General features: G+C 36.8%; 2 protein-coding genes across 3 annotated transcripts; both read right to left on the reverse strand.

The window, feature by feature from the left end:
* Positions 1–3,212: 3,212 nt before the first annotated feature.
* On the reverse strand, positions 3,213–6,707 carry LOC113344320 (G-type lectin S-receptor-like serine/threonine-protein kinase At1g11300). Of its 2 annotated transcripts, none has more exons than XM_026588323.1 (7): positions 5,186–6,707; positions 4,877–5,002; positions 4,594–4,778; positions 4,282–4,492; positions 3,918–4,155; positions 3,683–3,833; positions 3,213–3,604 (listed from the first exon to the last, which is right to left on the reverse strand). In XM_026588323.1, exons 1-7 carry the CDS (start codon positions 6,588–6,590, stop codon positions 3,290–3,292), a joined length of 2,631 nt encoding a protein of 876 aa, XP_026444108.1. In that variant the 5' UTR covers positions 6,591–6,707; the 3' UTR covers positions 3,213–3,289. The 2 variants fall into 2 exon arrangements, with proteins under 2 accessions (XP_026444108.1, XP_026444109.1); XM_026588324.1 differs by having other exon boundaries at positions 3,265–3,604; positions 4,594–4,775.
* A 3,459-nt stretch (positions 6,708–10,166) lies between these two features.
* LOC113344470 (trihelix transcription factor ASIL2-like) lies at positions 10,167–13,883 on the reverse strand. The gene is made up of 2 exons (XM_026588441.1): positions 12,698–13,883; positions 10,167–10,474 (listed from the first exon to the last, which is right to left on the reverse strand). The coding sequence occupies exons 1-2, from the start codon at positions 13,686–13,688 to the stop codon at positions 10,467–10,469; spliced, it is 999 nt and encodes a 332-aa protein (XP_026444226.1). The 5' UTR covers positions 13,689–13,883; the 3' UTR covers positions 10,167–10,466.
* Between the last annotated feature and the right edge of the window lie 10,732 nt (positions 13,884–24,615).

Here is a 24,615-nt window from a genome sequence, read left to right on the forward strand (position 1 = left end):
GTTTCTTCAAAATAGCTGGATGTTCGGTTCATTTCTTCTAAAAATCAAGTTGCAGATACATTTACCAAACCTCTTTCTAAAGATAGATTTATTTCTCTACAAACCAAGCTTACGGTTCAAGATGACCAGTTACGCTTGCGAGAGGGTGTTAGGACTACGTCTGTGACGTGATACTCCAGCTATGAATTTCATGAATGTTCAGGAATGTGTTACACGTTGAATGTTTGTATTCTAGGAAAGGTTATGATAGGCAATACTTGAAGTACAAGTCTTTAGAGTTTGTATAAATGCGTGTCCTCATTGTATGATCGAAACACATAGAAATTAATAAAGTTCTACTTTTCTAAACTCTTATTATTCTTTCTGTAACCGTAACCTATACCTAAACTCTCCTTGAGTTCCCGACGGATGTTCAAAGATAAGTTTCACCATTTTCTTATTGTAACGGGTAGTTATTTGTTCGGATACGTGCTACTTCATATCCATTTTATTAAAATGCCGTTACCCGATAAGATATATGTATCCTATATTGTCACAGTAACTTCCAATAGCATTCTAAATTTTTGGTATGGAGTAAGAGAATGTCGGATCCTCTAATTTGCTTACCATCAAATAACAAACAACTATAGCTCTGTCGATTGGTGATCATTCTATTATGCAGGAGGTCGTGGGTTCAAAACTATTTTGTGGTGTTATTCGGGCACGAAAAATTCGCGAATATCCAGATAACTTACAGTTCTGGTGTTGAAGTAGTATGGGAGTAAGTAAACTTGACAAACGTTCTCGAATAATTTGTCGAATTACGAACTAGGATCATAATTTTGAATCATTAACTAAGATCCAGATAACTACATTCTCCAATTGGAACAAGAGTTGCGAACATGATCATAATCAGAGCAAGTAAGGGCCCAGTTGGGACTCATCCAGGTAACTCTCGAGTCAATTGGAACAAGAGTTGCGAATAGGGGTGAGAATGGGCCGATATGGACCGGTTTTTATCTCATCCGTATCCAATCCACTTCACTACGGATTTCAAGTTTGGCATCCGCATCCAATCCAACATCCAACGAATTTGCATCTAATGGATGCACGGATGAACGGATTGGGTGCGGATAATCCATTGGATTTGTGTTAGTTAAAATTTATAACAGAAAAATAAAACCAATATAGATTAATTCTTATAGAACCTACACATTTTATATATGTAGATAAATATAGAAGTGGCATGTACAACACTCCAAGCAAACACCTTAAAAATTCCAAAATTATATATGTATTTTTTAGAAACTATATAAATGCCCTTAATCTAACGGATACGGATGTCCAACGGATTTTCAAGGTTGCATCCAGGCCAAATCCGTAATCCGTTGGATTTCAAAAATCTCATCCGCATCTAACCCACTGGCGAACGGTCCGGGCATCCATCCCAAAAGTGCGATTGGTCCCGGTTAAATCCGCGGATTACGGATAAAATGCTCACCCCTAGTTGCGAATATGGCGGAGCAAGTAAGGGCCCAGTTGGCACATGGCGGTTATTTAGCAATTCTTAGTAACCGTGGGGAAAAAGTACGAGGAAAAACTTTTGAATTTAATAATATGATTTCAGGTGATTTTTCTCTAATGTGGTTAAAAGCTGAATGAAACTCTCTTCTTAGAGCTTCTGGCCCCACCAAAAAATATTGACCAATAGAATTTATGGGTTGAGAAAAAAAAATTATAACTTTTGCCGTACTCTTCTTAAACCTTCCGGCAAAACCTAATTCCATTCTCACCTTTTTTTTCTCTTTGCCGTCTCCACTAATAATGTCGCACCGATTCTGTTCTCTTCTGGGATGATGTGAAACACTGCCAAGGTTCTCTTTTCCCTTTCTTTGCCGTCTCCACTGATTTTGTTTTCTTCTCTTTTCTTTGCCGAGGTTCCATGGAACAAAACTCCTCTTCATAAGTGGAAGCACAGATTGCACGGTAGCTAGTAATTCCAAACTTAGTTTTTAATTATGATATAGGGGTATTTTTGGTGTTGGATGTTCCATGGATCTTGATAGACTTTTACTCTTGTGGTTTAATATTGTTATTCCTTTTTCGAACAGCTGGTTTTCCCCGTGTGTTTTGCATTCCCAATTACTGTGCACCTGAATGTGTGATGCTATTACGTTAGAATGGTGAGTTCACATACACTGGTGGTTGATGTCTAATGACTTTAGTATACCTATAGTTGATTTGACTCTCAAATGCCAATTTGACAGGTGAGCTACATCCGTGGGTTTCAAATTTTAATGTGGCTTTTTAGTGGATATGCATGATTTTCTTTCTGCAATGCTTGGATTTTTGTTTGTTCGATTAATCTGAGGCCAAAGAGTTTTTATCATCGGTTTGCCTTAATGTATATACATGGCATAAGTGTATAACGTCCTAACTCCATCTAAAGATTGGTAGGTCGAGTCGTGTGACTAAAATGTGGAAACGAACATTATGGTCCATAGTGAAGTCTCCATATTGAATAAGTGACTAGCCAGAGATTCTCTAATCACATGCATTATTTTCAAGGATTGGTAAACTAAGCTTGCAATAATTGTAGACCGCAGTTAGTAGGACAACAACTTCCCAATCTTATACCCAGTTAAATTTGTCTTTGACTCCATCTCAAGAATTCAAATGCTTAAAAAAAATCGGCTTCTTGGATGCTTCAAGCAAGATGGGTACCGTAAGAAAAAGCTCCACCATCTAGAACTTTCTATTACAGGTTCTGAGAGTGATAGATTGGAGCTACTACAATGAATTTTTTTAAGAGTGTTACAATTAGATTTCAATTTAAACCATGACTATTCAATTAGTGTTCATTCTGATTGTTCTAACTACTTATGCATTGTGTAAAGACAAACATGACTTACTGCATGAATGCAATATGAAACCAACCCTACTTTTCCTCCCGATCAATATGGCCGGGTTGCTTGCATCCAAATTAACAAACTTGGCATGATAGATTTAAGCCCGTGCAAAGCACGGGACCACATCTAGTTACAAGAAAAAAAGAAACGAAAACGAGTATATTACGATTAAACATTAATTTGATTATGAGTATTGACCCAGATGTAAATGTGTTTAGTACTTTGATTAAAGGGTTATGTACTTCGATTATAACTTGACTTGGCTTCATTGAATTCGGGAGCATTTAGTATAGTAGTAGAGTTCATATATGCTCACATAATTAGTTGATTGTTTCATAGCATACATGTATATGCAAGAAATAGCTTGACTGGTTCACAGAAAGGAAATGATGCAAATTTGTTCAACGGCCTTCGATGCTTGTGATGGTTACATGGTTTACAGAAAATAGGTTACTAGTCTTATGAAGTGAACCTGAAGATATTGATGATGCCTCTCTAATTACATATGCAGGTTGCTTTGGAACTGGAAGATTTGCGGTTTCGCTGGTAAGTATTGAAAGTACAGTAGACATGTTTGGTCTGTCCTTGGGAGATTCTTGTACACACAATAGTCCTACATGAATGCATTTCAGTATTTCTTCCGAGTACGCCTTTTCAGATAACAACGTTGGGTCAATCAGATGCTGCACCATGTTTTCGTTCCACAATTTCCATGCCTGAAATTAACAACAATATTAACTAAAACCGGATTCCTAATAACTTGCACAATGTTTAAGTATTGGATACAAACTTACATATCCCAGAAGGCTTAATGACAACTCTTGAAGGTGAAAACTTGTGCACTTCTTGCCACTCACAATTTCTATTAGCAACACACCAAAACTGAAAACATCGGATTTTTCTGAAAATCGGCCTTCCATTGCATATTCAGGAGACATATAACCACTGCATTTCATATTAAGCAATTAGACACAAACCATATTATGAAATTCTTATAAGCATAATGTAAAACCAGCAACCATTACTTACTAGGTGCCAACAACCCTTCTAGTATCTGCTTGGAGCTGATCGCCTCCAAATATCCTTGCCATCCCGAAGTCTGAAATTTTAGGACTTAAGTTTTCATCCAACAACACGTTGCTCGCCTTCAAATCTCTATGGATGACTCTTAATCTAGAATCTCGGTGAAGGTAAAGAATCCCACGAGTGATCCCCTCGATAATTTCGAAACACTTCCTCCAATTCAAGAGTGCTCGCTGGGTAGCATCTGATCCAGACACAATATCAAACGAATCAAACTATAGCAATAGTTTTCCAAATTAAAGATATTGATGCATGGAAAACATACTAGCAATATAATATATCAACAAAGTTTGATTGAACTCGTACGTACCGAAAAGAAATGCGTCTAAGCTTTTGTTTGGCATGTATTCATATACCAATATCTTCTCTTCCCCTTCAATGCAGCAACCTAAAAGTCTAACCAAGTTCCTGTGTTGAAGTTTAGAGATCACCACGACTTCATTCTTAAACTCTTCTAAGCCTTGTCCGGAACTCTGTGAAAGCCTTTTCACGGCTACTTCTTGTCCACTCATCAACTTAGCCTTGAATTGCAAGATAGTGCGGGAATAATCATGTCAGCGGATCTTTCCCAAAAAAAAATGGACATATAATCAAGACTGTAGGAAAGATGAACAATATTTACCTTATAGACTGAACCAAAACCACCATGTCCAAGTTCAGTCTCCCAACTGAAATTGTTCGTAGCAACAGATAGGGTGCCGAAAGTAAACATTGCAAGTTCTGGGTTGTCACCAAACATGTTCTCATCCGAAGTGTCTCCATACCTATCGATTATGTGTAATGGGGTGCCGTTCTTGTTTTTTGCTGCTTGATTTTACAATTTAAATATTTCAAATTCTAACCGTATTGCAAAGTTAATTTTGATAAATTAAAATAAAGAATGATACTTTTCTAAGTTCTTATACCTCTCTTTTTCGCCATCCGCCTCCAACAGAACAATGTGCAAAGGATGGGTAGAAGAACTATTGGAATGACGACCGCAAGTATGATACTTATCCCGACATTCCTTTTTGTACCTGCATTAATCTTATCTGCATCACAACAACAAAATTCCGTATGGTAAAGTATTTCTCAATGATACTTGCCCAAAACAAAAATCCAACTGCGAGCTACGTTGTGAAAGGAGAGTTTTGCAGCCTTTTCTTTTTCTGGGCGCCTAGGGATCCTTAGGCACGCCTAGCGCCTCACACCACATAGAAGGTAAAAGGACTTACCAAGTTCTGAATGGGCAACCTTGATGTAAAGATTAACGCCTGGCGACCGAGTGAAGTTGCTGAACTTTTGCACATCTATTAAATCTCTTGACCACCACATACACCCAATGTTGCTCTCAGATGCATAAGCTAAGCAAGAACAGTTTTGCAAACATCTTTGCCCGCACTCTTCTGCGCTTCCAGCTTCCAACCTCTCTACAAAATCAGGCACCTTCATCCTTTCCAGTGTCAGAAAACCATCAGCTTCTTCTACCCCTCCAGCAATTGTACTACTTTCATTTCTTGCACCGCTAGTTTCATTTTTGCTTCGCTGACACTGCAATTCTGTCCTCCTTACACACCCGCCTGTCCAATTCCCGGTGCTCCATTCGTCTATCGACTTTGGTACGAACCCTCTCAGACAGCTACAGATTGGTGAATCCAGTATGTTACAGCTACCAAACGGACCGCATTTACCATACATGTCGCACTCTGTATCTTGCGCAGACCAAAACTTAACCCATTGTTTTTTTGTTTCATTCCAGTGAGTTTCGACGAAGTTCCCGTCAGAAGTTACGGTATACTTTTGCAGGATAGTCCTTACTTCTGTATAATGTAGTGTGAGATACACAGTTCCTAGAATATTATCAGTAAGAATATTGAATCCATTAAGATAAGTAGAAGACATAGTTGGTATGCCTATAAATATCCGGTTGTTCCACGGACCACTTCGCCAGTGCCGCCGCTGTTGATTCCCAGATCCGTTGTCCATGATGATACTCTGAGGAACGCCTGCAGGGTCTAACTCCAACGTAAAGTTCCCCGTCGACGGATCATTTTCCGTGTCTTTCCAGGAAGTTATCACCAGTTTCTCTCGTGTTCTCGTATTTAAACCGAACTTCATGTCTGGTAAGAATACATTAGAAGGATAAGCAAAACTCTCCCACAGTGTCCTGTTTCCGCCGTTTATTGTTTCCCGGAGAACAAGATTCCCGGTATCCAAAAGTTCAGAAACTCTCGAGCTGACATCAGTAGAACTGATGGAAGAAATATTACTACTCCAAATAACCTTCTTCCGTCCGTCCACTATTACCAAGTTTCCGTCATCTGAAATCTTAAAAACACCGGAAGTTTCTTTGAGCGGATTGTCGCCGTTAGCTACCCATACCGACGATGCCGTGACTGGCGCCGAAACATTATTGAACCAAATCCCAACGTAACGATTTGTCGAGTTCTCTGGACTGAAAAATCCGAGTTTGAATTTTCCCGGTGACGAAACTACAGTTTGGTTGCCTGCGTCTGTGATGGTTTGGTTGGTTGAAATGAACTGTAATGAACTGGATTTAGGAATAATCAGGAGCACTGTAACGGTGAAGAAAGTGCAAATGAGTGTCATATCCGGCCATCTTCTACTACCATTTCCCATGAAGAAGAAGTTTCTGGAGGAGAAAGATCAAAAAATTTCAGTAAGCTCAAGGAGAAGAGAAGAGAAACTATTTTTTTTATTGCAATCGCATTGACATCACGAGTCTTCGTTCATGGGTTTAAGCAAATTCCATGTGCTAGCTGCTGCCGCAACGGGGAGTCAAAGTCAACGACTATTACAACTGAAACTAGCACACAAGATTTTTCAAAGATATCCGAATTAATAACTCTTGTGGAATAGTAGAAAGTCAGCTTAAGATTGAAAAATAGCTCACTAAAATCTTCTGTTTCATACTGAATGGTGATGTCCTTTCTTTGTTTCAAAACAAATTAGAATTTTTTGTCCAAAGGAGAGGAAATATGAGCCCTCATGACGTAGTCGACTTGCTGACTAGAACCAATGATGGAAAATGGGGTGTGTACTATTAATGACGAAAATTTTGACTTTTTTGGCTACAATTTCTTATGCTTTACAAGAAGGCTACAAGGTACAAACAAGTGGGCTGCTGTTAACACCATTATCCCGATAGGAATTTCAACTCAAAGACGTCTCTGTCTACGGCTGAAAATGATAGCTTCGTTGAATACGGATACCGATTTTGATGTGGTGAGCTTTCCAAGCCACACGACTCTTTGCCTATCCGGAAATGCTACTGTTAGAGGTATTGTGGTCGGTAATGTGAATTGGAAGCTCTGTGAGTTGGAATTTGCATTCATCAATTCCCGGGAATTAGCCCGCGGTTGAACTACTAAGTTATAGGTTCCCGCTGCTGATTGATATATATATATATATATATCTTGGAAAATTTGGAAATGTTTTTTAGGGACGTTCAAAATTAAATTGATGGATGCTTTGCAAGAAGATTTCTTAGCATGGCATCTAAATAAGTTTCAATGGAAGAATAGGGACATTTTGGAATTTGTTATCTTTTGTTGTAGGATAGAAGGAAGATAAATGAAGAACTACTTTTTGGGGTTAAATCTATTCATTGAGGGTGTTTCTTGTTTGGTTCATGATGTTTACATTTTTGTCAAAAGCTGGCGTGTGGTCTAATTTTTATCCAATTTATAGATTGGTGTTTGAAAATAACATTGACTTTAGTTGACTCCGCTAAGTGTAATTTTAATTACGCACTCACTTTTTTACCCTTCAAATGGTCAAAATAAAACTTGGTGAAGGGCACATGTAGCGCTTGCATTGGATTTGGAAGCCAAAGCCATGACTTCCTGAGCAGTTCTTTAGAATCATTTTTTAGGGACCATGTTTTTTGGGGGACCATGGTCTTATTAGGCCAACCTCCCTATACTTATATGGGGTGTCCTAAAGTTAGGTAAGTACACATTTATCCTTTATTTTAATTTAAATTAAAACTAACCTAATAATTATATAAATCTAATCATATATATCTAATCTAAATGAATCTATTAACCAAAATCAAAATCAAAAACAAAAGTAGGGGGATCGAATTTTGTTAGTTTTGAAAAAAAAAAATTATCCTCTTCTTCTTCTCTCTTTGTTTGACGTTCCTCGTTCGATTGAAAAATGAGTATTAACCATCAAAATTAGTTGAAAATGGAAGTTGCAGAGAGAAGTTCGGCTAGGAATTATGTGAAAAACTTTGTCGAACTAACCGAACCTAATGGAAATGATGAACATGAAGAACAGTTTGGCTATTTCGCAAAAAAAAATTCCCAACTGAACTTAGTTCGGTTGTGTCGCAAAAAACATTTCCCAACCGAACCCTAATAGTTCGGTTAGTAGCAAAAAAACATTTCCCCACCGAACCTAAGTTCGGTTAGTAGCAAAAAACATTTCCCAACCGAACCCTAATATTAGGCCTTACGTTTATGCTATGGGCTGAAGCTAGTTAGCCACCCATTTGGTTTTAACAAAAGAACGATTTTTTGGGGACCATGGTTTTTTTGGGGGGACCATGGTTTTATTTTGGGTAAAGACATTAGAAGTAAATTTAGGTCACCCCTTATCTAGATATTTTTATTAAATATCTAAATTACCCTCCTGATTAATTTTGGGTGATGATTAGTTAGTGTTAATAATAGTTAGTGTAATGATTAGTGAGATGATTAAGTTAAAGATAATTAGTGAGATTAAAAAATCAGATGGTTTTTTTTTTAAAGAAGTAGAATTATTGAGAGAGTAAAGTAGGAGAAGATGAAGAAGGAAAACATGAAAAATGATGGATTTTTACTAACCACAACCGGAGGAAAGGTATTTGGGTACCCAGGTATGCTTCAAACTTAGATAATGTTGGTTGAATTGCTCCAAACTTTCAAAAAAAATGATTTTTTTATGTAGATTTGGCCAGTTCGGTTACCATATGTCAAGAACATGTAACCGAACACACCTGAAAGTGTAGTTCGGTTACGTTTTCCAAACACGCAGGTTACCGAACTCGCTCGTTAATGGAGGTTTGGTCGTACAGTATAATGTTAGGTTGCCTAGGATAAAATGGTAGGTAACCGAACTTTGAACTTAACAATTTATTTGGGTACATCTTGTGTGTTCGGTTAGTTCGCAAACTTCAACGCAACCAAGTTCCCAACCGAACTGCAGGTTAAAAGTAACCTAGTGTTAGAAGTTCGGTTGGTTCGCAAACTTCAACATATTTTGCGAATCAACCGAACTGGGCTTATATATGCATATATGCAATTAGGCAAACGTTCGGTTACTACAAAATTTATTTCTTGGCGAATAAGGTAGAGTTCGATTATGAAGTTTCAAAGGTAGAGTTCGGTTACAGAGAAAACTTAACATTTTTGCGAACGAACCGAACTTGTGGACTTCTCATTATTTTCGTAAACTAAAGTTCGGTGATATCCTTATTTTGCGAAGGAACCGAACTTATGGACTTGTGTTGTTCTAATACAAGGAGTTCGGTTAAAAGTATTTTTTTTGCGAATCAACCGAACTCTGAGTTCGGTTAAGAAAAAATTAATTCGTGATAACCGAACTTTTTTCTGAAAAAAATCTCTCCATTAAACCTCTCTGCAACTTCCATTTTCAACTCATTTTAATGATTACTTCTCATTTATTCAACCAAAAACGAATGACAAGTAATGGGTTTGTGAGAATATCTTTGTTAATCGGCGATGGTGGTGGTGGTAATCGGTGGTTGGTGGTGGTGATAATCGGAGGTGGTGGTGGTGGTGATCGGCGATGGTGGGAGGTGGTGGTGGTGATTATATATATATATATAGGTGGTTATTGGGTTGGTTTTAAATTAAATTAGGTTAAGGGTAGGTTAGTCATTTCAATGCTTTATGACACTCCTTATAACTATAGGGAAGGTGGCCTAATAAAATCATGGTCCCCTCAAAAAAACCATGGTCCCTAAAAAAAAATCGTTCTAACAAAAAACCAATTCATCTGAACTCTAAAACTGGGTTTCCAAAAAAACACAGTACACACTCTGGGAGAAAAAGAAAAAACTTGGTACAGCCAAACCAGCTTCATGACTACCACTCTGCTTCACCAAAATACGCATTTGCAGACTTGCAGTTGCTTTCATTCATGCAGAGAGCCAAGAAGAAAAATGCTTCACTTGCAGACTGATCAGAGGATGAAAATATGGTAGTGGAATTATATATTAACTGGATAAGATGTCGAAGTTATTACAATTAATGTGCTCAATCTTTTATGATACTGCTCTTACCGCTATTGAAACAAACACTCATTAGATAGTACTGGTAATATACTACTTCTTAGAATTCATCTTCATTCACTGCTATAACCACTATTTCTTATATCTAGTTTTCTATTATCCAAAAAGTATGGAGCTGCTGCTAATACAAGCTGTTGTCTCTTTCTGTCTTTCCAACGAAGGATCTTTCACAATGCTTCCCGCCACATGCCTCGTCATGCATCTGTCAAACCAATGACATTTTAATTGGGTTAGAGGTGATAAACAACCAAATCTGCCAATCAGACATGTAGAAGCAATATTCAATGCTGAAAGAAACATCAGATTGGTTTCTCAATCCCCATTACAAATTACAATCTATAAAAGCTAGAGGCCGGACAAGTAAACTGGTTGCTTAACGGCCTCTATGGTATGGCTTCACCGTCCAAAAGACCTATCAAGCATAACATTGTTGAATATTCAAGTTTCTGGCCTGTATGATATGTTCTCTATCGTCCAAAAAGACCTGATTATGCGGCTAGTCGAAAGCATCTTCTAGAGCATTTTGTAGGGAACTCACTAGTACAGACGGAAAGTCGTAAATATAGGAACAGGTAAAACCTATGATGTAGAATATCAGCTCAAGTAACTAGACAAAGTTCTTACTATTGCTAATTTACTATCAAGAGAAGGCCGAATTTTCAGCATACATATTAATAAAAAGCACAACCCAGTAAGATAACTGGAAGATAAAAGGCTTCAAGCATCCTTCACAATGAGTCATATGCACGACTGTACTAGGACTGCTATCAGAAACTCTTCACATGAATCAGCAGAAAAAAACAACCACTTTTTATGTGATCTTTTAAGCAGAACTTGATTGAAAAGCAAAGACAACAGATACCACATAAAGAAACTTGAGAAGACGTGTTGAAATCAAAATAAATGTGACTGAAGGCACAAAATATTCCATCTACAGAAAGTCCACGCTTCAAATTCACAACTTGAAAAAACTATTTAGCCAACTGTGCCACGTGATTTATTCAGCTAGACTTGCTCTACGTGTCGTAAACTAACAAAGCTAACAAAATACATATCCAGGTGGCTTACTACTCATGGATTGTGTTACTTTATCTACGTGAAAAGTAGCTTTGCTTTTAAATTCTTCTCATGCTTATCTACCAATGGATGATCACAGAGTTATAAGCATTCCTGTTCAATTGGGGCTTTGGCGGATTGCCTGCTACCCTATATGGTAGATAATCATGAAAGATTACCAACTGTGGGAGGAACTCAATCTGGAATTACTGTCTTAAAATGGTAAATTGCCTCTTTTTTCCAATTTGTCCTTTCCGAAACTGCTACTTATTAATAGAATATAATGATCTCTATCTCTGAAATTACTAATGCAATTAAGGGAACCTACAAGTATTCATTCTCCGTATCCAAATAGGAACCAAGAGGTTACTAATTGCATATTAAGGCGTTCTTAATAAACTGTGAAGGCCTTACTCTAATATGGCTAACACCTCTTAAAGAAAATACGAAATACTTATGAAAAGTACAATTATTAACAGATCTTCGTTTTTATTTTCTTTTTGTTCCCTGAAAAGTGATGTACATGGACGGAGAGAGAGTCTGTTTTTGTTAATTTTATTGACAGATCCAGTTGAAAACATCGGTGCTAAACTATTGACAGATCAACCAATCCTATCGAGATCATGTTACTAAGATTATTATCGTCATTATACATGTAATTCAGTTACCGAGCTCTAGGCATTAACAAGAATAATCTAAGCGGTAAACATGGAGCTAGTTTAGTGATAAAGGTGCTAGTTAACAAATTAGAAACTCGCTCAGTACATCTTGACTAGCAGCCGTATGCAGTCTGCAACTAACCATACAAGGATTTCCAAATGTATCAACTACTTTAGGAACCCTAGGCGAACTAAAAGATGCACCACGTGGACAAAAGGTAAGTGAACAAGAACACGCTTGCTTTCCGACAATGTACATCCCTTTTTAGGAAGCAAAGTAACCGAAGTTTTGCATAACGAAATTTAACGAAGATTACGGACATGCAGCAAAAAAATTCATCCAATTCTTTCCCAGATGAAACTTGCTCAATACATCTCGACTAGCAGCTCTGTGCAATGCGCCACTAACCAAATTGGCATTTCCAGATCTAAACAATCAATTACTTAAATAACCCTATATGAACACAAAATGCACCCAACTGGACAAAGGGTAAGTGAACAAAAACAGACTTGCTTTCCAACACCGAACATCGCATTTAAGTGAACAGAGAAATGAAAGTTTTTCATAACGAGATTTAACGAAGATTCTAGACATGCAGCGGCATTTTTCATCAATATTCTCATCAACATGCCAATCATTGTAACAATATATATAAAATCAGATAAACTAGCAACTGAACCAAAATACGACAGAATTTGAAAGTGATTACCAGAAGCAGTAGCAGCAGCATCAAGTTTTGTTCGCTTAATCTTCTCCATCTGAACTTGAGAATCCATAAAAAGTTGCATCCTTTGATACTCCAAACTCTTCATAAACTCCATCCTTTCCTTTTCCAATTCCATCATCTGTCTCTGTCTTGCCCCTTCCACTTTTTCATAAATATCAGCAAATGCCGAAATAGCTTTCGCCAATTCCCCAAATCCATCAACTTGACCACCCCGATCACTCTCCCCACTCGACCTCGATGAATCAGAATTCCCCCCAACATCATCAACCGCTGCAGCCGCAGCAGCAACAGCAGAATAATTCCTTCTAAAAAACGACTCATCAATCCCCCTAGATACAGCCGGCGGTACATATCCAGCAGGAGGAGGCGAAGATCGTTTCTGTTTATCTCTCAACGTAACCGGATGAACAAACATTGCCGGCAGCTGCGGTGGCGTCTTCCTATGTTGCTGATAATAAGGTAAACCCATCGGAGACGATTGAGATTCCGAAGCGACCATCATTTTCTTAGATTGAACAGTATTACCAATCAACGCATCCAATTGATCATACAATGGCCAATTACTCTTATACGTCCCATGCGAAGACAAAACCCTAGCTTTCTCTAACTTGTATTTCTTTTTTAATGTGTCAATTCGATTCTTACATTGAACATCACTTCTTCTCAAAAATTTCTTGTTATGATTATGATTATTATTATTTGCATGACGATTATTAACAGTATCAGCAACTAATTGCCAATGTTGTTGCCGGAGATTACCTCGATTTAATTCCAGATATCTTTCTCCCCATGCTTCGACTAATGTGCAACTCGCTTCTTCGCTCCAACAATCTTCACGAATCGGTAACCCCGTCCTTGTAGATGCCGGTGTTTCCGGTGTCACTGCTGATGTTGGTGGTGCTAGTGATAGTCCTGGTGGTGTGAAATTTAGCGGAGGTGGTGAAGTTAGGGTTTCTTCTGGTTCTCCCTTCATTTTAATTTCTGAAATTTGGGGTTTTCTTTTTTGGTTTTTTTTTTTTAGGTTAAATTGAATTAGGTGCGCGTGGAAAGTACAGTAATCGCCGGGGATGGGAAGGTACAGCGCGTGGGTCGTCGTTGGGGTTTTGATAACGACAACGCATATTCGGCTTTACCGGCTCCGATTGGGGAAGACGGCTTGGCTTCATTTTTTTGCTTTTTCGTTAATCCCAACGGAAAGCTTTTTATGAGGTTGACGAGTGTATGATGAAGGAGGGAGGATGACGGGAAGTGCCCTTATCGGAGGGGAGAGTTGGGGGGTGTTTTGGGGATTTCGGGTGGAGTAAAGTGGTGGGTTTGTTGCGGTTGGTGTTGTGTCTGTGTCTCTATCGGTGACGTTTGTGTGTCTGAGTAGAGAGAGGACTGGTGATTGATTGACAGCTAAGACGTGATGATTTTTGGGTTTCCGTTTTTCTGAACTTTCAAGGCACGGTGTGTGTGGTTCCGTCTTGTTTTTCTGGTTGTGATGAATTTTGTCTTGGGATGGTCTACATTGGGCTTCAATATAAATTGGGCTCTTTAACTGAGCTTGTGAACTGTTACCCAAGTTCTATTTAGTTCCTATTTAGACAAGGATAAGTCTAAATTCAACATCCGATTTTCACGGAAGTTTTCACCGACAGAGACAACCCATGGGACCCATTTCTGTCCCATCCATATCCCAATGTATTATCGGAAAATTATGCTCAGACCCCATCCATGGATAATCCATAATATGAGGCCCTTAATTAAAAGAAATTTAAATCTATGCCCAAATTATTAAAAGACCTTGATACCCTTATGCATGTACCATTTTTTAGGGACCATGGTTTTTTTGGAGGACCATGGTCTTATTAGGCCAACCTCCCTATACTTATAAGGGGTGTCCTAAAGTTAGGTAAGTACACATTTAGCCTTTACTTTAATTTAAATTAAAACTAACCTAATAACTATATAAATCTAATCATATATATCTAATCTAAATGAATCTATTAACCAAAATCAAAATCAAAAACAGGGGGGAATCGAAATTTTTAGTTTTGAAAAAAAAAATCCTCTTCTTCTTCTCTCTTTGCTTGACGTTCCTCGTTCGATTGAAAAATGAGTATTAACCATCAAAATGAGTTGAAAATGGAAGTTGCAGAGAGAAGTTCGGCTAGGAATTATGTGAAAAACTTTGTCGAACTAACCGAATCTAATGGAAATGATGAACATAAAGAACAGTTTGGCTATTTCGCAAAAAAAAAATTCCAACCGAACCTTAGTTCGGTTATGTCGCAAAAAACATTTCCCAACCGAACCCTAATAGTTCGGTTAGTAGCAAAAAACATTTCCCAACCGAACCCTAATAGTTCGGTTAGTAGCTAAAACATTTCCCAACCGAACCCTAATAATTCGGTTAGTTGCAAAACACATTTCCCAACCGAACTTTAGTTCGGTTACGTCGCAATAAATGTTTCTTAACCGAACTTTAAGTTCGGTTTGATCGTAAAAAATTTTAAATTTTTTTATAACCGAAATATTTAATGGTCACACCAAATATAGAGTTCGGTTTGATCGCAAGGAAAAATTTCAATTTTTTATAACCGAACTTCTTACTGGTAACTAATCATTAGTAATCATACTAATCACTAATCATTAAGTTCGTTTTTGGTCATAAATTTAGGTAACCGAACTTAATCGCAAAAAAAATTAAAATTTCTCGCAAAGAAAATTTTCAATTTTTTGTAATAGAACTTCTTAATGGTAACTAATCATTACTAATGATACTAATCGCTAATCATTACTAATCATACTAATCATTAACTAATAAATAATTAATCATTAAACTAACACATTTAATTAAGGAGGGTAAGTTTGGTATTAAGAAAAATATTTAGATAAGGGGTGACTTAGGATTACTTATAATATCTTGCCTAAAATAGAATCATGGTCCCCCACAAAAAAACCATGGTCCCCAAAAAATGGTTCCATATTGTCAAGCCCATAATTAAATAAAATTTAAATCTAGGCCCAAAATTATTAAAAATCTAGGCCCGAAATTATTGAAGTACAGTGCGAATGTGTAAACAGAAGTTACACATGCATATGGCATGTGTAACCAGAAGTTACACATCCTTATGACAAGTGTAATGCAAAGTTACACTTGTATATATATGCAAAAAATATACATCAAAAAGAAAACACAAAAAAAAAATACAATATGGGAATTTATTTAATATTCATTTACAACAATTTCTTAGCATGTGTAACTAGAAGTTACACACGCATCTGTTTAGTGTAATTGAGAGTTACATATGTGTCTATCTAGTGTAATTGAGAGTTACACATGCATCTGACTTGTGTATTCAGCCTCAACTCCAGTCTCAGCGAGACCATTACAACGTTTAAGCAAATTAGCTTTTATGAAGTTATCTGAAACCTGAAATATAACAAGCAATCAGTGTTTATAAGATTAAAATGAATAGTACATACAACAATGTATATTCAGTTTCACAAGCATCTGACTAGTGTAGCTAAATTGTGTAACTGAGAGTTATATAACATGTGTAATTATGAGTTACACATTCATATTGGTATGTGTACCTAAAATCAGTATGTGTAACTAAAACTTACACATCTAATTAGCATGTGTAACTCGAAATTACACATCTATTTAGCTTGTGTAACTTCTAAATAACATGTGTAACTCAAAATTACACATCTATTCCATACCAAAACACCACCACTAAGACAAGAATAATGTAAAGTAGATCCAACTTACAGTGTTTAACATAGTTCTAGCATCCATACCAAACCGTAAGTAAAAGTTACACATGCATATAGAATGTGTAGAGAGAACTTACACATGCAATTGAGTTGTGTAAGGAGAAGTTACACATGCATATATCACAAAAACTAAATCAAAACTGTGAAATCTAGAACGGTGCAGACATCTTCTACTATTTCGTTACTTTTGAAATCTAGTACTGTACATAACAATATGAAAGACACATGGATCAGGTTGGAATCTCATAACAATATATGCAACATCTGTATCAATAGTATGAAAAGGTTAAGAGTAAGCAACTTACCAATAGTCTGAAAGGTTCTCAGACATTTTTGCAGCCAATCCAAGTTGTTCTTATGAAGGTGTAAACTAACACATGGCTTTTGTCATTCTTCGTGCATGAGATCGAGAGTGAATCTAGGTTGGTTTGCAGCTGATGAATCCATCTGTAACCAACTTCTGCATGTGTTTCCCTGCACAAAACAACACAAAACCAGACGAGTTTCAATTAGATCAGAGGGTATGCCTCTAAGAACTGCGTATGCATATCCCATAAAATTCGCATGTGTAACTATAAGTTTCACATCTAAATAGCATGTGTAACTTGTCGATACACATCCATTTAGATTGTGTAAATAGAAGTTACACATTTAATTAGCATGTGTAACTACTAGTTACACATCCATAGTACACATGGATGCAAACTGATAAGCAAGGATATGGTTACAGAAATCACAGAATATCATTCTCAGAGTAGATAGAAGTTGAGCTTATAGCTGGCTAACATATTTAAAACACGATATACATCGACATATATTTCCTAATAAACTGAATGGACTTTTATTTCTGGAGTAAGATGCATATTGGGTCATCTAACATAATTCAACTAATCAAAATAATGTAACTAAGATTTACAGATGCAGACAAAAATGTTGAGAATTGAGAAGATGATCAAAGAACACATGATTCAACAGGGTATAGATACGAACCTTGTGCTACATATCAATATCGGAAAAAGAACACCTGATTCAGCAACATCTTGTCATATAGTTCCTGCAGCTGCCTTGTAGGCTAAGTAAGAGGGAGGCAAGTATCCAAAAACCCTGCAATCTTATGCTTATCTCTGTACCTTCAAGTATAGTATGGTAACCACAGTCAAAAATTTACGAACAACAAAAAACCCAGCAATAGTATCAAATTTCATTAAAAAAATAGACAAATTGATCTCTGAATTCCCCATTTTAGCAATTACACTGACCTGGAGTATATCAGCTTTCCATAATTACTCAAAACAAAATAGTGCTTCTTCAGTTTCCTCAAAGAAATTAAGCCATCATCCTGCACTTCGAAAATAAACCCAAAATGTCCCAAGAAATTCCTTCAATCACTATACAAGAAAAGAATGTCGTACTTCCACATATAAACAATGTTTATGGATTCTTAGTAGGTATACGTGCATATGGATTGTGTAACCGGTAGTTAGAAATACATAGGACTTGTGTAAGCTGTAGTTACACATGCATATGGCTTGTTTACCCAAAGCATATGTGTTATCTTCATTACCACTAGAAACATGGACATCACATAATGATACTTGCAATTCTTAAACTGTGAAGTATACTTAATAAATATATCAAATGACACTTAATCAGCTGAAATGCATCTGTTACTGCAACTATAAACAAATAACTCGGATATCGTCAGTACCTAACTATAAAGATGAACATGTTAAGTTGGATATAGCCAGTACCTAATTATGGCTTTTCAGTTGTTACTGCAACGAATTAGGAAATTCCAACATTTACAGAGTAACCAAAATATTTGCAGCATGACATCGGATATGAAGTACCTAACTATAAACAAATAACTCAGATATAGTAAGTGTGAAACAACCAAAGTATTTAACTTCAAGAGCGAAACATTGGTAGCATGGCATCTGAGCTGAAGTACCTATAATCATCTTCATCTGTTGGCTTCTATTTTTCTACTCTGGTTTCTTTCATATATGTCAGCAGAGATGAACCTGGTGATAAGAATGAATCAGAGCTCTCTAATTTTTCAGGAAAATACAACAATTGAGGAATCAAACTCCTTTGTAATTCAAGAGTGTTTCCTGTTGGTTTATTTATAGCCACTTGGATAGTAATAAAATGAAAACACCAAACAAACTAAATAAACCAATAAAGCAGTTCATAGAAAATTAGAAACCAAAAACAAATGATCAGCAAATCAGCAACAGAAATGGAGTGGTTTATCCAATTTTTTCTTACAATCCCCTTCAATTGATTGTGTTTGGTTTTTAGTTCTACTTTTACTTCTTCTTCCTGTTAATGGAGAAACAACTTTTCCAGTAATTTGTGAGCCTCTCTGTATCACCTTCCCTGGAACAATTCTACGTCCAACACAAAACACAATCATAAAATCATTCAACACACTGAGAATCATTTCAAAGATTCGTAACACCAAAAAATTGAAATCAAACCTAAAATTAGATCGGAATTCAGAGAAACTTACTTCTGGTTCTGAATATTATTACATATGTAATCAATCATTTTGAACCACAGATCCTTTATGAATATCTAAATAGTATTAGTTTCATAATCGAATCAACTGAAACTTAGATTCGATTCAAAATCTTCAAAATCGGACATTGAAGATCTTCGATTGACTCAGGAAAAATCAGGTTGTTCATCTTCTTAGATCTGAATAGATCAATCAAATCAAAAACTAATCGATCTAAGAAAAGTAAGAATGAAGAAGAGCTAACCTGATGCATCTTCGAATCAACTGAGAACATAAAATTGAATCAAATCGATTCTTATCCACAAAACCAATAGAATCAGAAGAAGAAACACAAACAAAAATCGTTAGAGCTCTGATCTTCAGATGCAGTTGATCTTTTCTGGTTGTAATCGCATCAAACAAACTGAGAGAGATATGAAAAAGAAAAAAACCCTAAAAAAAAATTTCGGGGTAATTGGAGTTTAGTACTCCGGTTTAGACCAACACTAGGCTTTGGTCTAACATTTGTCCAACGTTAGGCTTTGGTACCTGGACCAGACGTTGACCCGGATTGACTAGGTTAAGTCCTAACTTTTGTTTAATAATTAAATTTTATATTAATTTTCTAATAATTATTAAACAAATTACTATAATATCCTTCAGTTTTCTTAATATTTACAAAAAAAAAACTCAACATCAACCACTCTTCAGTTAAATCTCCGGCCAGCCAAACCCATCAGAATCTTCATTCTTGGTATAAGTTATCTTGATAGCATACTAGCAGTAGCAGTTAATCATTCCTCACCTAAATTGACCAAACCGTACCTTCCAGATCCACGTCAAACTGATGGTCGTAGAATCTCCTCAAGATCGAAATATAAGAAAACCCATTTCAATTCTTGCCCCAATTCTTCTATATATATACTTGAATCCCTGATTTCAACTTCTCAACTCCATTACCGTCTGCTGTATCATCTTCTTTTTCAAGTTCTTCACCAGATTTCACCATCAGACCCTTAAATTTCAATTTATCTTTGATTTGACAGCAACAACAATCTCAGCCATTGTTAATTCTTTCAAATTCTCCTTCATAAGAACAATTAATAAAGAACACAACACCATCTGCAATTAATTTTATTCTTCAAACCCTCAATTCGTCACCATCTCAGTAGCAGCAAGCTCCATTCATCCCTTTCCTTTCTATTTGTTCAAATCCCCTTCTGAATCTCGACCTCCACCACAACAAATCTTCTCTCAATCTCTGTAAAAAGACGCAGCCGTATTTCCTCACTCATCTCTGTCAAACCCTATTTGAGTCGATTCTGCCGTGAACCCAAATTGAAACCCAAAAATGAATCGAACCTTAATTTAACTTTTTAATTGCAATCAATTTTTCAAAAGAACAAAACCCTGACTAAACACAAATTATTCCATAACTAAATCATATTCTTCTCTGCAACAACAATAATAAATCACATTACCTCCGTTTAACTTGTTCTTTCATCAAAGTCAAACCCTAAATTCTAAATTTCTGCAACAAAGATTTCTTCGCCATTTGATCAGAGTAAAGAAAACCATGATATGTTAAGTGATAGATTTAATTAAAAAGAAAAAAAAATGTAGTGGAGATTTTAAAGATCGACATGGCAGTAGCAAGATCTAGATAAGAGAGGAGAAGTATCTCATATTTGTGAAGGAGCCTACAGACGGAGATAAGAGAGAAAAAATTGGAGACATTAGGACCGTAAGATTTCTTTTCTTCTTCATAACCGTTAGATAGTAGATTCACTTCAAGGGTATAATTGTACGCTCGCAATTTAAAATATTTTTTATTTCATACAATTAATTAAAGTGTGATCATTAACAATCAACGTGGTCAACGTCCAGTCCAGGTACCAAGCACTAAAGTTGGACAAATGTTAGACCAAAGTCTAGTGTTGGTCTAAACCTGAGTATCAAACTCCAATTATCCATTTTTTTTCTCTGCAACTGAGAGAGAGATGAACCGAAAGAGAGAGATGAGAGAGAAACATAATAGAGAAATGAAAAAAATCTTCTGTGTTCCTCTTGTATAAATACTAAAGGGTAGTGCTGTCATTATTAAAATTCGTAATAATTAATTATGGGCCAGATCTGAAGAAAATTTGATTTTTTGGGGCCTAGTAGTAGCATCTTCTTAAAGTATGGAGTTGACAATGAAGGATCCATTTTGTTGGGTTTCTATATGTTGAACCCATATAGTAAGGGGTTATAGTATTTTTCACATGTATTATACGCAAGATTGTATCCGTTCGGCCCCTCTCGGTGAAAATTGAAGCGGGAAATCGGCATGAGTTTAGCACAGCCGTTTAGACAAACTGTTTGTGTCATGGTTAGGCGTCTAGCGAAAATTCGATCAGCGAAAGATTGTGTATTTCTTTTTTATTTTCAAGCATGAATTGGTATGTGCTAGTCTAAGTAAAATGTGATTTTTCTAAAGTTTGTAGGTTAATTGTGCAATGGATATTTTTGTCCGCAACATGTGGATTTTTTGTCGACGTGAATTTTAGACATTGGGCTTTAATTTTGACGGGCTTTATAGATAGTCTTGATTGGTTGGTTAAGTTTCATTCAGTGATGGCAAGGAAAATGCACATAACAGGATTGGAAAATCTTAATAAATTAATCACATGAAACCATCTTGGATGAACGCGCAATTGGGATAGTTAAATTAATTGGGATGCAACAAAAAGACAAAAACGGGATTTAAATAGTAAATCAAGATCACCTGATATTCATGTATTTTAACTAATTCCTAATTTACTCCTCACTAATTAGGTTTAATGGTTAATTAAAATTAAGAAATTTATAAGATTATTTGTTAAATGATTAGTGTATTATGATTTAGGTAAGGTGAGAGTAGAAGAAGTGAAATTTTTGAGAGAAAGGTTTTTGGTGAAAATGGTGGATAGGTTCCTTATTCGGCCTTTCCTTTTTGTTTGCAACCGCCGCTCCATCAACTATGGGTATGGCTTTGGAATGCTCTTCTTGTTGTACTTTGTCACTTAATGTTGGTACCTTCGTCGTCCTATCCATTTTCTTTGGAACCTCTGGTCCATCAACTCTCGTGTAGCATCCACATCGAAGAATTTCTTTGCTTCGTTCGTTTCCCATGGTGATTGTCTGGGAGCTTCCGTAGGGGGTGGGGTGAAAGATAGTTGCTTCCGAAACGGGTCGGTAACCTCAATAGGTATCACTTCTTCATACGTCACAAGCATTTGTCTCATCATATGTTTTATTTCCCATTGAGACACATTGAATTTTATGCCTCGGAGCAACTTACCATATTGAAGATATTGAGTCATCATTTCCATTGAGATTTTCTTGAAAGCCTTCTTGATCCTATCGATATCATTCTTGAAGTATTGCTCCATTGCCACGGTGACCGTAACCACGTCTCCTTTGTTAGACTCGAGGAGATCTTTAAATCTCCCATGAGAGGACTCCGTTATACTAGTTGCTTCATTCTCGTAGTGCCTATACCGGTTTGTCCATGCATGCACAAATTATTCCTTGTACTTATCCAACCATTGCCTCCGACAATACGAGATGACACTTGGATACCCTTCGTTCCAATAGGAAATAAACTTGTTCAAATTCTTTTCGTACGTATCCTTGGTAAGAGACCAATAAAAATTCAATTTCCAACCACTTTTTATGATTTTCATCTTGTTCCTTGTCCACTCGCTCTTTAATCATTCCTCTGTCTCTCTTCTTCTTCTTCTTCTTCTTCAGGTGATAGTTTCTTCGTGCGAACTTCTTCCTCAAGTTGAATAATCATTCTCTTGTTAATATCCTCCTTTGTGGGTTCAAACAAAGCATGACAAGATTTTACCACATTTTGACGTATATGATATGTACACAAGAAATTTTGTGCATCCGGGAAGAAGTCCGTTAATGAGTCGTCGTTATCGGTTATGATGACCCTCGGAAGATGATTTTCCCGGAAGAGTAATTTCAATTGTTGTAATTCCCAATTATAATTATAATCCATCTCGTTTTCCATTAAAAACCAAGTCAATATGAATGATACATTGTCCGATGTTTGCCCAACGATGTTAAACAACCGCATATCGTATTTATTTTTCTTGTAGGTGCAATCTATCATAAGAACATCAAATCATGTATGAGCCAATCTTGCAATCAAAGGAGGCGAAATGAATATTTGAATGGGCTTGTTGTTCGACCCTCTTTTAATGTTACGCGTGTAGTTGTGATCAAAGACTATGTTCTCAAATTCTTGCATAACCGTCCTTCCTTCCCATTCCACCCTTCTAATAGTTTCTTGTGCACTATAAATTGTACTTAGAGAAGAAACATTCTTCGAAATCCTTTTCCTTGAGGCCTCTGAGAATTTGTCTTGGTTTGATACATGTTTTGGTCAATCTCTTCACATCCTCCATTTCATGCGGTTTTAGCTTCGCAACTAATGAGTGGCCAACAAAAGTTTCCGGAAATAGTCCAATATTGCTCAGGAAGCGTCCGGGGCCTGGGCTAATAAGGTATGCTTCGGATTCTCCATGTTGACGAGGCCTTTTGGGGTCCTAAAAAGCCAAGGAACAAAACCACCTACCCCTTTGGGGTGTCCAAAGGATGGGCAATATCGTCGGCCGTGGTCGAGGGGGCGCTACAAACTTGGTATCAGAGCCGAAGATGGATCTCTTGGGGGTGTGGGTGAAATAGGCTCATATTGCTCAGGAAGCGTCCGGAGCCTGGGAGAATAAGGTACGCTTCGGATTCTCCATGTTGACGAGGCCTTTTGGGTCCTAAAAAGCCCTATGAATAAAACCACATACCCCTGTGGAGTGTCCAAAGGGTGGAAAATATCGTCGTCCGTGGTCGAGGTGGAGCTACAGCAAAAGCATATAGTCGCCCAGAATATCTGCAATAATAACATTTTTCTGAGTGCTTAGCTTGTATAGTCTAAGATATTTGTCTTCTGGTGCCTAATTATCAACGCACCAGTCCTGCCAGAACTTTAACTTTTTGCCGTCACCTAATTGTGTATCTGCCACTTCTAAGAAATCCTGATTAGCTTTTGCTATTACTTTCCACAAACTTTTTCCCACTGTTTCGTTTGTAATATGAGGTAGTAGACTTCTATCACCATCTCCTGACTTTCCATCCATAAGTTTCCTCCACCAAGCATCATTTTCTTTTGCATATCTCCAGTGCCATTTAGCTAGCAAAGTTCTATTCACATGTCTTAAGCTTCTAACTCCTAAACCCTCATTTTTCTTAGGTTTGCATACTTTTTTTGTCCAACCAAGCTCATCTTTTTTTTTCTATCTTCATCTTCACCCCAAATAAATTTTCTCATAATGTTATTTAATTTCTTCTGCACTGTAACTGGTATCTCCATAAGAGACATAAAAAAGTAGTTATACTCTCCAAAGAGCTTCTAATCAATGTAATCCTTCCTTGTTAAGAAATTTCCTTGCTCAATGAGCCAATTTTTTTTCATTCTATCAATCACAACATCCAAAATTTTCAAATTTCTTATATTAGCTCCTATTAGCATTCATAGGTAAGTAACTGGCAAAGATTCCACTTTGTACCCCAACTTTGTTACTAGGTCATAAACCAACTCATC

Source organism: Papaver somniferum, unplaced genomic scaffold (assembly GCF_003573695.1).
Source record: "Papaver somniferum cultivar HN1 unplaced genomic scaffold, ASM357369v1 unplaced-scaffold_76, whole genome shotgun sequence".
Classification (NCBI taxonomy): domain Eukaryota; kingdom Viridiplantae; phylum Streptophyta; class Magnoliopsida; order Ranunculales; family Papaveraceae; genus Papaver; species Papaver somniferum.